This window comes from Phoca vitulina, unplaced genomic scaffold (assembly GCF_004348235.1).
Source record: "Phoca vitulina isolate PV1807 unplaced genomic scaffold, GSC_HSeal_1.0 scaffold7, whole genome shotgun sequence".
Lineage (NCBI taxonomy): Eukaryota > Metazoa > Chordata > Mammalia > Carnivora > Phocidae > Phoca > Phoca vitulina.
Genome location: NW_022589710.1, coordinates 36101400 through 36113342, shown reverse-complemented (window position 1 = coordinate 36113342; position 11943 = coordinate 36101400). Strand labels below are relative to the sequence as shown.

The following is an 11943-nucleotide window of genomic DNA, read 5'->3' as shown; positions in this document are numbered from 1 at the left end:
GGGGGGGGGGGGGGGGGGGGGGGGGGGATGGGGTGACTGGGTGATGGACACTGGGGAGGGTATGTGCTCTGGTAAGCGCTGTGAATTGTGCAAGACTGTTGAATCTCAGATCTGTACCTCTGAAACAAATAATGCAATATATGTTAAGAAAGAAAAAAAGAAGAAGAAGAATGTAGCAGGAGGGGAAGAATGAAGGGGGGAAATCGGAGGGGGAGAAGAACCATGAGAGACGATGGACTCTGAAAAACAAACTGAGGGTTCTAGAGGGGAGGGGGGTGGGAGGATGGGTTAGCCTGGGGATGGGTATTGAGGAGGGCACGTTCTGCATGGAGCACTGGGTGTTATGCACAAACAATGAATCATGGAACACTATATCTAAAACTAATGATGTAATGTATGGGGATTAACATAATAAAAAAAATTAAAAAAAAAAAGATAATTTCCAATAGCTGTTAAGAGATAACATTCTTAGTGTAATGATCAGAAGCATAGAGAAATAAAAAATATACTTCAACGAATAAGAGCCTACAAGATAAATGGATTAAAAGTATTGAGAAAATAACTGGAGTATTAGACCTGAAATTAAGAGCAAATACCCATTACCACTGTATAAGAGTCAGATTACTCCTAACCCACAAGAACAGAATGTGCACACTATGCTAAACAGTTATAAAAGAAGGAGAGAACAAATAAAAAAGGTAAAATATAAAAAATATCCACTTGAACTTATTATGAGCACTTAAACATAAGCATTAATATATGCATTAAAGGGACAGCTTTAAAACAGTCCATTTGAATATCATGCTGGCTCTATTTTAAAGGGACTAAAACTACCTATTTACACTACAAAAATGAAGTTAAAAACTTTTAAACCGACTCCTACTTCCAAAAGCATTTGGTTTCAGGAGGAAAAAAAAATTAGTTTTTTCCTATTCTAGATATGATTTCCTTCATCTTCAAATTTCTCAAGGGAGACATAATGTAGGCATTTTCCAAAATGGAAACGGATACTAAAAAAACAATCAACAGAGCATTGATTTACAAAGGTATCTGAGAATACCTGATATAACCCAATGCAAAGGAGAAAAGCAGACTGTACTCTTGGGAACAGATACAAATAAGAGAAACTGCAACTCAATGAATATACGGGCACTCCACACTTGTCTTTCCAGCATATGGAATTGCTTGACATAGCCAAATAAACAGACATCTATTAGGCATTTTAAGCTTCTCAAAAGATCTGCTTTTCTTCCACTCTTCCCCGACTTGGTCAACAGCACACTGTTCACCAAAATGCTCAAGCCAAAACCCTAGAGCCATCTTGATTTAGATTTTTATTTATCGGCCACATCTAAACCATTAGCAAGCCTTGTAAATTCTATTACAAACATAACCTTTTTTATATTTACTATGATCATCCTTTTCTTATCCATCGTAACAATTATCCAAGACTATAGAAATGGCCTCCTAACTGGTTATGGCAGACTGTATTTTTCACAAAACGCCCACAACAATATTCCCAGTCTGGCATGCTCTTCTAGAACCTTGCCACTCCCATCAAGCAGTGGTGCCTCTGTCCCCTTCTGTTGATCCTGTGTGAGCACGTATGATGGCCTTGATTAACAAAGGATAGCAGAAGTGATTTCTGTGACTTCTGAGGCTAGGTCTAGAAGGCAATACAGCTTCTCCCTGGATCTCTTTCTTGGGACATGTACCTTTGAAGCCAGTGAGCTGCCATATAAAAAGTCTAGCTACCAGAAGCCTCCATGTGGGGAGACCACAGGAGAATGATGCTGAGTATTTCCGGCTTAAGTGCTAGACATGAAAGTGAGTGAGCCTTCAGATGAGTCCAGCTCCCACCACCATCTGATTGAATCTTCCTGAGATACCATAAGCAAGAACCACCTAACTGAGCCTTGTCAACCCCCAGAACTGTGAGAGATAATGATCAATGATTGTTGTTACCAAGGAAGAAATACATAATGCCCTGGGATTCCTGCCTCTATTCTGGCTCCTCTACAATCTATCATAATCTCTCAGACAGCCAGAGGATCTTCAAAAAATACAAAAGGTATCATGCTGCCCCCTCTTCCAACTGAAACTCTTCAAAAGCTTCCTATTACAGCAAGACTATAACCTGGCTACCACACTTCAAAGTGCTCCTCCCGCCCGCCTCTCAAAGTCACTCTCTACCACGCTGCTGCCTCCCTGGCCGTACTCCATTTACACTAGCCTTCTTTCTGTTCCTCTGCTTTGTGAAGCTTGTTCCCATCTTGGGGACTTTAGGTAAGACATTCCTTTTGTCTGAAAGGCTCTTTTCCCAGATTTTTGCATGGCTGGCTCCTTCTCATCATTCAGGTTCCAGTTTAAATGTCATGTTCCTAGAGATCACCCAATCAAAAGTAGCCACCCAGCCCCTCCATTATTGGTTCTGTTTTAATTATGTACATATGCCTTATTGCAATCTGATTATTTTCTTGTTTATGGATTTGTCTGATTTCCCTGACCAATCAGACGAATTCGCATTTCCTTGTTTGTTTACTGATTTGTTTGATTGCCTGCCTGACAGCCCGGCTCTTTGTCCACACTGACTGGCACAAAGCAGGTACCCAATTGATATCTGATGACCAGATAAATGAATGCGGAGAGCACAGGACTTCAAAAGGGTGGTATTTCATTTAGCTGTGTCTCTACAGTGAAGAGTGGTTCGATAGCTAAATGGAACATGTTTTGGAGATTGCCAACTAATTACTTTAAACCAACATGCAAACAACTCTGATTGAAAACTTCGTTGCGTAAGAGCAAACTTATCTTGATGAGCACTGACTAATGCATGGAGTTGTTGAATCACTATACTGTACACCTGAAACCAATAAAACACCGTATGATAACTACATTGGAATTAAAATAAAATAAAAAAGATAAAAGAAAAAAAAAACTTTGTTGCTTACATGAATTTGCCCTTCAGAGTAAGCAGGAGTCTCCTTATAAATTACGACTCTGGTGGTCAAGTGATTCACCAGTCAGTACCTTAAAAGCTTGGGTGGTGTGAAATCTGTCACCCCAAACTTCCCCCACTCTACCCACCCATCTCCACTCCATCCCTACTCCCACAGCCCAAGAGAGCCTCACTATTTTGGGATGAATAGATAAGACGGGTTTCCGACACCACCAGGCTGCGGACAAGGCTGGAGAGGGTCATGGGGACCCAGCTGGTCTTCCCACGTGCAGAGAGTACACGTGAACCACAACATAAAACCTGAGGAGAATGAACATCTTCCAAACAGCGACCACCCTGTAAGTCCTCACACCGCTACTGTGCACGCACTACCTTCAGCTCACGGATCAGCCTTCTGGTTTGGTGGAGGCTGTAGCAGTCCTGGCTCCTTACTGCAGACAGCAGGTGGGAGGTGTCCGTGAGGAAGCGGAGCAAGTCCTCCGTGGAGGTGGTGAAGTACCGCCACTGTCCCACCAGCCCATCGATGTCACTCTTCCTCTGCCGGAGGCTCTGGGTGGCACTCTGCCACTGGTCCTTCAGTTTTGTGAACTTTGAAATAAATTCCGGTCTTGGGAAAAACAAATGGTTAGAGAATCCCGACATCAACATGTAGAAAAAAAATCACTACCTACGCATAATAGAAACTCACGTTTGCCATTTATGGGCACAATTTACATGGGTGAAAAAAACCTTCTTAAAATCTGAGTACCATTCAATTTAAATGTGTTGGGAAACTTAGGCAGGGGCAGCAAAAGGTGTTTAGCAGGAGATATTTGCACAAGACTTGGTATTTTGCCTGCACAGTTGCATCCCTTAAACAAATTTAAGTTTTTTTTTTTTAAAGATTTTATTTATTTGACAGAGAGAGACACAGCGAGAGAGCGAACACAAGCAGGGAGCCCCACGCGGGGCTCGATCCCAGGACCCCAGGATCATGACCTGAGCCGAAAGCAGACGCTTAACGACTGAGCCACCCAGGTGCCCCCAAATTTAAGCTGTTTTAACCTACATTACGCCAAATGTTGTATGGAAAACAGAATTTTGGACCAATGGGAAACGATGAACAGGTACTGCGTAACGTCATCAATTACTCGAAGGTTGTACTTGACAAAATTTCAGCGATAAAGAACATGCTTTCCGCAACTACTCACCTAGTTCTTTTCCAGATAAATAACACCCACCACATGACAAATAAGGCCTTTTATTTATTATAGGAAAACTCATGCTTTACTGCACCGATCAAATCAAAACTAGTTTATTGTCCTGGAACAAGGACCTAGCCTGAATTTGAACTTCATAGCTAGGAAGAAATACACCTTATATTCCTTAGTTATGCTCAAAGAAAATTCAGAGGTCTATGGGCGCCGATGGGGAGGAAAAGCCGGAGCTGTCTTCAGGACACCTACAGAAGCACTGAAGAGACCAGGCCGCCTGAGGGCTCTGCCCACCACGTGTACCGGCTGTGCGAGCAGGTTCAGCTCTTGTCACCAGGCTGGTGGAAGGGGCTCTGCTCAGCCTGACTGGCGCAGCCCAGTGATGCCAACACCATGTATGTAGCACAGAGAAATCCCTTCTCTTACAACTAGGTGACACAGCTACCCACTGGGAAGAGCAGCACCTTAAGAATTATTATTATTATTATTTTTAAAAGATTTTATTTATTTATTTGACAGAGAGAGAGACAGCTAGAGAGGGAACACAAGCAAGGGGAGTGGTAAAGGGAGAAGCAGGCTTCCCGCCGAGCACGGAGCCCAATGTGGGGCTCGATCCCAGGACCCTGGGATCATGACCTGAGCCGAAGGCAGATGCTTAACCAACTGAGCTACCCAGGCACCCCTATTATTGTTTTTTTTTTAAGATTGTATTTATTTATTTGAGAGAGAGAGAGAACATGAGCAGGGGGAGGGGCAGAGGGAGAACTGAGCAGGGAGCCCGACCCGGGGCTCAACCCCAGGACCCTGGGATCATGACCCGAGCCGAAGGCAGCCGATTAACCGACTGTGCCCCCCGGGCGCCCCTTAAGAATTATTTTTTAAATAGCAAAATGTCATGAGGCTGAAGGTAGAGGAAAACACTACAGAAGAATCCTTTGGGGTAAAAACTTCATTAACTATACTTGGTGAGTGGGTACTTGCAAAGCACCCATCTACTGTCTGCTAATGTCACCCCCACTACTGTACACAAAAGTGTGACTGACCTTTCTGTGGCCACACAGCAAGTCCCCGTCCTAATAAACAGTCAGGAGACTGACCCCATGATGGTCTATCAACTGACAAGGCTGCAGGTCACTAAAGTGGTCAAGATCCACATGGTGGGAGGCCAGCTCCCACTGGGTTCCCCTCCACACACACAACCATCATGAGCCCCAGGGACAGCTTACCTCTCCTCTATTTCTGTTGTGTCCAAGAGTTGTAAGCACTGGCTGACATAAGAATCAGCAATTGTCTGGTTTATAGAAACTTCAGCTTCTAACATCTGTATAGGAGTTAAAATAGAAGATATCAGCTAGATTTCTTTTTACGAACACGGAACTTACATTTCCTATTAAAATCTAAGGTCCTAGATAGGACATGTGAGAGGATTAATTTTCAAATTATTAGAGCTTCTTTGCAAAAAATCCTCAACCATCACATCAACATCACCTGTGGATATAATCTCAGAAGCAAACAGGCCTAATAATAACCACCTAATGCCCATTTATTGAGCATTTACTACTTGTTAGGCACTGTGTAAAACACGCATGTCTCGCTTATTCGTCAACCTTCAGATGTAAGTACTATTATCATACTCATTTAAAGACAAGGAAACTAATATGTAAAGAGGTTTGGTAATTTAATCAAGACCACTCAGGGTGTTTTGGTTCAATGAACTTCATTTTCATTGGAGAACATTAATGTAACGACACAGACTTAAATCAGTTACATTAAAAATTACAGTGACCTAATCATGGATACTTTCAAAATGCAGTATCTGTCTATAACCACCAAGAGTATTTCCAAATGTCCATCAGCACACGTGTGGGGAAATTCCTCTGTCCAATCATTAATGCTACAGTTATAATTATACCAGGTACTTCAGTATTTTAGGGAATTATTCAGTGAAAATGCAAAGATGAAGTTGCAGTATTTTAGCCTGCTCTTGGTATGTATGCATTCTGTGGAAGCAAAGTTGTGCTAGAAGTTTCCACCTACTGCAGAAAATCTAGGAGTTCTCTCATTAACAAAGGACAGCACTAAAACAAAATGTTGAAATTTATGAAATGTGTGAGAATTTTACAAACAATCAATTGACAAATGAATCTGCCTAAAGACCTATATTCGGTATCTAAGGATTGATAGATTTAAAATAAAATACAATGAGTATCTTTCCCCGACTCCTGTCCCGGGGTGAGGTACAAAGTAGCGGAAAGCAGAGATTACCTCATATGTTTTCTGCTGTTCCAGGAGAGCTGGGAGGCTGTCGGCAAGATTCACCTTGAGCATCTCCTCTATCTTCTCCAAACACTGGACCCATTTTTCACAGCAATAAAGAAACTTTTCATTCAAGCCAATTCCCTGAAGCTCACTACAAAGGTTTATAAACGAACAAAAAAGAGTCACAAAACAATGACATTCCTGAGCTAAAGCTGCTCATTTTAGCTTCACTGAAACAGAATGGTAGGGATGGGACGCTCTGACCTGCAGCGTTCCAGGGCTGTTGCCGTGGCCCGAATCCACTGCCGGTTCGTGTTTTGTAACGTCTTTATGGCTATGTCACTAAGTGGGAGCTTGAGGCTTACTTCATTCAAATGCTCAACATCAGGTGATTGGGCCGTCAGTGCCAACACATGGTTCTATTAAAAAAAATTAAGTTTCAGGCTTCTGGAGGTCAGTAAACTATCTAGATGATGAAAAGGCCTCAGAGATCCTACAGACCATCCTTATCTGAAACATGAGGGAAAACTGGGAGCTAAATAGGTAAATGACTAGCCCACAGTCAAATAGCCAGTTAGTATTAGAGCTGGACCTGAACCCTGATCTCCCAATCCTGTGGCTTTTCTAGAACAACAAGTGCACATGTGGTCAGCACCTGAACAGCCCAGGAAATAGAAAATGATGTCAGATTTTGTTTTTAAGGAAGATGGAGATGAGTTTTTTTTTTTTAAAGGGCCCATTTAGGACCTCCCATGTATTCTGCTAATAACTTGACCTTCAACAGATCATGCAGTTTACCTACAAATCCAATGAAAATTTAGTCCTTAAAATAACCCTAGTAAAGCATGGTAGTTAAACATCCATATCTTGATAGAACATGAAATCACAAGAAAGCAAACTCAGCAAAACGTTATTTTTAAAATATGCCAGGGACAGCATCTAGGTCAACGATATGTTAAGCGAACATCCTTCACAATATCCACGTTATCACTCCAGAACTCTGCCATAGTAATCTAGGTTAGGGTCAGCAAATTTTTTCTGTAAAGGGCTAGATCATAAATATTGCAGCTTTTATGGGCCATATAATCTCTGTTATAACTATTCAGCTCTGCCCCTGCAGCATGAAAACTCCCACAGACAATTAATAAATGGAAGGGCATGAATGTGTGCCAATAACACTTTATACAAACAGGTGGAGGACGAGATTTGGACAGTGTGCCCTAGTTAGCTGACTCATGATCTAGGTTATGAATATCAGTCCTTAGGCGTTTGTAGGATCCAGAATTCTTTAATTTATGTTACTTATCCTAAACTTACTAATTTAATAAAGAAAGAAAGAATATAGCATTCATTTAATAGGATATTTTACTTTTGATCTTCAGCTAACCAGAAAAATTCAATTAATCACAAAGGCCAATTCCTAGATTATTCTAGTTCACCGAAGCTAATTAGTAAAGATGTCAAAAAACTTTAAACCTGCTAAATTTACTGTGGCATATTACTAAAATAGATCTCTGTGTTGTCATACTTTTCTAGGCCTTAGGATAAGGCCAAGAATGAATGGCATATAAATGACCGTGCTCGAGTGAAGATACAGATTCTAGAACTCGACAGTCATTAGCCTATTTTTTATCCTATGGTGAGCCTAAGCCCTAAGGAAACACAAATATTGGCAATACCAGGAATAAGTCAGGGTTTTCCTCTTTTTCTTGATGACAGAGTTTATCCAAATTCTCTTCTTCATGCATAATGAGACCTTTTAAAGATTCCAAATGGTCCCCAAAATCCTTGAACTGTGACAGAACAAACTACAAGAGAAATTTTCATTAGAAATCATTTTCATGTGCATATATAACAGAATTAAGCATAGTCTTGGAAGCTGATAAAAGCTCAAGGTGTTTTCAACCCCCAGCAGCTCATTATTATCTTGACTATTCAGAGATGAATATTCAGAAGACTCGTTGTTTTTACTCTGTGCCTCTGGCAAAGCACTGAGCCTTCAGGGATAACTGGATCACCTGCTTGAGGGGGCATATTGAGGAGGGATAGTGAGTACTCTGCTCCCTGAGTCCTGCTAGTTAAATGTTTTCTTCTTGTTGATATTGAGATGTGATATTGGAGTTCTGTGGCCTTCTGTGCTTTTTAACAGCTCATGCACTAAAGGTTTTTCAAAACGTGAATAAAGAGTACAACAGATGGTTAAGCTTTAAGCAGTTACTTCTATGACTCGAGTACCCCATTTGGAGATCCAAATAACTATGAGATCTGAACAGTGTAAGGAATCTAACAGCTCATTTCATAAACTAACATGTTCAATGAAGAACAGATGTTTGCCTAAGATCTGCCCATTGCCCATGTGATTGAACAGTCATGTGAGTGCATTTTTATGTTTGGGACATCTTTATTCTGTAGTTTCCCTGAGGAGCAGTCCATAAAGCACTAATAACTATTACTTCATAGGATATAAGGAATTGAGGGTAGCCTGCAAATGTTCGAGAATACAACTTGAATGGAAAAATGAGATGAACCTCAAATTCATTAGCCTTCACAAGGAGCATCTTTTCCAAGTAAGAAGCCTTCTGAAGGGAGTGCAGTTGTGTAGAGCGGGGCATGTGGGTGCTGGACTCTGGGAGTTGCGGAAGTCGATCCAGGAGAGTGGAATTCTGGAGAAAGGCTTCTTTTGTCTTCTGCACATCATGCTGCAGCTCCTGGAGAAGAAACAGTGATCAGAAAACATTTCCTCCTCCTATAACACAAATTCCCATCCCTGCCACTCCATCAATATCTAGGAGAATTTCTGCTCTAAAATTGTGGGTGTGGCTTTTTGTTATTATTTATTTTAAAGAGCTGAAAAAGCTAAGCTTTCATTATATGATGCACATCACTGGTGATCTTCAGAAATATGTCAGTTCAGAGCTAAAACTGACAACCGATCAATAGAGTTTGGGCCTTCCAGTGTACAGAAACTGGAGACCACCCGGGTAGGTTCCTCTGTTTCATGTTTCTAATCACTGAACACTTTAGGGATCCCCTTAAGGCTATTTTATGAATCAATGCAACTCTGTCCTGTGTCTGAGATTTTATGACATAAATGGACTCATTTGCAGAGACTGCAGAATCTCATTAATCAAGCTGATTTTAGGGCTACTCTATAAATAAGGTGTGTGTGAAATTTGTTTAAACAACAGATCAGGTAGAAGTTAATCTGAAATACAGATCATATTTGTTGGGTTGTCTAAGTTGATTAATACTTTTTTATTTGACCTATAGTATCAGAAGATACACAATGCATCTGGTCACCCAGTTTAAAACTAGAGAGTATTCATTTTCTGGGCACTCATTACTATAATAGGATAAAATTATACAACTCTTAAATATTGTCCAAAAATAATTACACCCACAGAAAAGCCATATTAATGTGGCATGAGTCCATGATTATTTCTAAAGCGAGAGTGTGTAGATGAGTACAGATGATCACACTCATTTGAGATACTTTTGCCTTTATCTGAGACCTTGAATGAGGTTTTTGAGATTTCTCTGCTAGAATGAAAGGGGAAACTTGGAACAAGGTGCTGTCAGGTGCTTTTGACCCAGCTACCTGCTGCCTAGACCTCGCCTCTGAGCTGCCACCTGGCTCTCCCAACCCTGCACATTCCAGGCTTATTTGTGTCCTACACGGGCTGCTCATGAATCTGTCCTGATCCACTTCTTTGTCCCTGTGGTCTGTCTAGTCCCCGGGTCATGGCCCTGTCTGTTGGGCTCTCTTGGCCTTGGTTTTCCCAATGGGCTTTGCAACCACCTTCACATCCTGCAGGGCTGGGGTCAGGATCTCGGCCAGGTTGTTTCCAGACATGTTGATGTTTTCAAGCTGTTGGTACTTCGCTTCCTGCTGCTCCAGCCTCGTTGCAGCTTCAGCGTGAGCACTGTTACAGGCCTTCCAGAGCTGTAGCAGACTCTGCGCCTTCTGCAACTGGTCTGCAAGGTCTTGGTTTACCTGGGCCCACCTGTCAGAACAACATGAACAACAGGACCCTCAGACCCTCCGTCCCAGTGCAGCAAAAGCACAATGCACACATTCTACCAGTAAGTCAAGAGCAGATGGGTTGTTTATTAATGCATCACCACTATATAAACAGAAGTCCAAATTAGGATATTTCGTTGACTTTATAATTCTCAACAAAAACTACCAAATTTGTGATTGGCAAGATCTATTGTATTTCTTTTTTTTTTTTTTTTAAGATTTTTAAATTTTTATTTATTTGACAGAGAGAGAGAGACACAGCGAGAGAGGGAACACAAGCAGGGGGAGAGGGAGAGGGAGAAGCAGGCTTCCCGCGGAGCAGGGAGCCTGATGCGGGGCTCAATCCCAGGACCCTGGGATCATGACCAGAGCCGAAGGCTGATGCTTAACAAACTGAGCCACCCAGGCGTTCCAAGATCTATTGTATTTCGAATGTCTGTTAGGCAAAGATAGAGAACGTGTTGAACTGCATGCCTGATGAAACCTTCTCCACATGGGAGGGGCTTCTGGTTTAGAGAGGGGGGTCGTTAAATAGGCCTTATTTAAATTGTGCTTATGCCAAATTTATTTTTTTTACTTAATATTTTATTTGTCAGAGAGAATGAGAGAGAGAGAGAGAAAGAGAGAGAGAGAGAGGAGAGCATAAGAAGGGGGAGCGGCAGGCAGAGGGAGAAGCAGGCTCCCCACTGAGCAGGGAGCCTGATTCAGGGCTCGATCCCAGGACCCCGGGATCATGACCTGAGCCAAAGGCAGATGCTTAACCGACTGAGGCACCCAGGCACCCCAAATTTATTTTCTAATTACAAAAGCAACATGTTCCTTATATAACAGTGGGAATAACGGAAATCGTTTTTATTCCACATACAGACAGACTGTAGTATCTTTCCCATAGGACTTAAAGATTTCCCCGTGTTATTAATAAAAAATAAGTGAGTCTAATTTGAAATGGCTGTACATAATAGTCTTTAAATAGTCTGGTTTTTGTTTAATTACTAAATTCGAGTTTAGTGTGGATACTGAAGTAATTTTCAATTTTTGCTTTCAGATCTAATGCTCAAATACAACTTGTTCAAAAGGCCTTTTTCTGCATTTCAAGACATTGGCCTTAAACTAGATTTCTGAGAGAATTACTTTGGTCAAGGAATAAAAATATGTAAACATTTTTAAGGTTATGGGTATATATATGGTCAAACTAGCTTTCTGGAAGCATTATTTTCACCTGAAGCACATGAAAATGCTTATTTCGGGGTGCCTGGGTGGCTCAGTCGTTAAGCGTCTGCCTTTGGCTCAGGTCATGATCCCAGAGTCCTGGGATCGAGCCCCGCATCGGGCTCCCTGCTCAGCAGAGAGCCTGCTTCTCCCTCTCCCTCTGCCTGCCACTCTGCCTACTTGTGCTATCTGTCAAATAAATAAATAAATAAATAAATAAAAGAAAATGCTTATTTCATAATATCCTTAACCCTGCTAAATAGATGGAAAAGGTGAAAAATGGCACAATCGCTTTATTTTTA

At 41.5% G+C, this 11943-nt stretch overlaps 1 protein-coding gene across 3 annotated transcripts in view; it reads right to left on the bottom strand.

Moving 5' to 3' along the window:
• The window catches only part of SYNE2 (spectrin repeat containing nuclear envelope protein 2), a 315865-nt gene that overhangs the window by 49993 nt on the left and 253929 nt on the right, over nucleotides 1–11943 (bottom strand). For all 3 annotated transcript variants that reach the window (XM_032405277.1, XM_032405280.1, XM_032405278.1), the window contains exons 88-94: nucleotides 10211–10415; nucleotides 8940–9119; nucleotides 8091–8219; nucleotides 6676–6830; nucleotides 6418–6562; nucleotides 5379–5473; nucleotides 3332–3566 (exon numbers count right to left, since the gene is read on the bottom strand). In XM_032405277.1, the coding sequence (XP_032261168.1) occupies nucleotides 3332–3566; nucleotides 5379–5473; nucleotides 6418–6562; nucleotides 6676–6830; nucleotides 8091–8219; nucleotides 8940–9119; nucleotides 10211–10415 (1144 nt within the window). The remainder of the gene's footprint in view (nucleotides 1–3331; nucleotides 3567–5378; nucleotides 5474–6417; nucleotides 6563–6675; nucleotides 6831–8090; nucleotides 8220–8939; nucleotides 9120–10210; nucleotides 10416–11943) is intronic.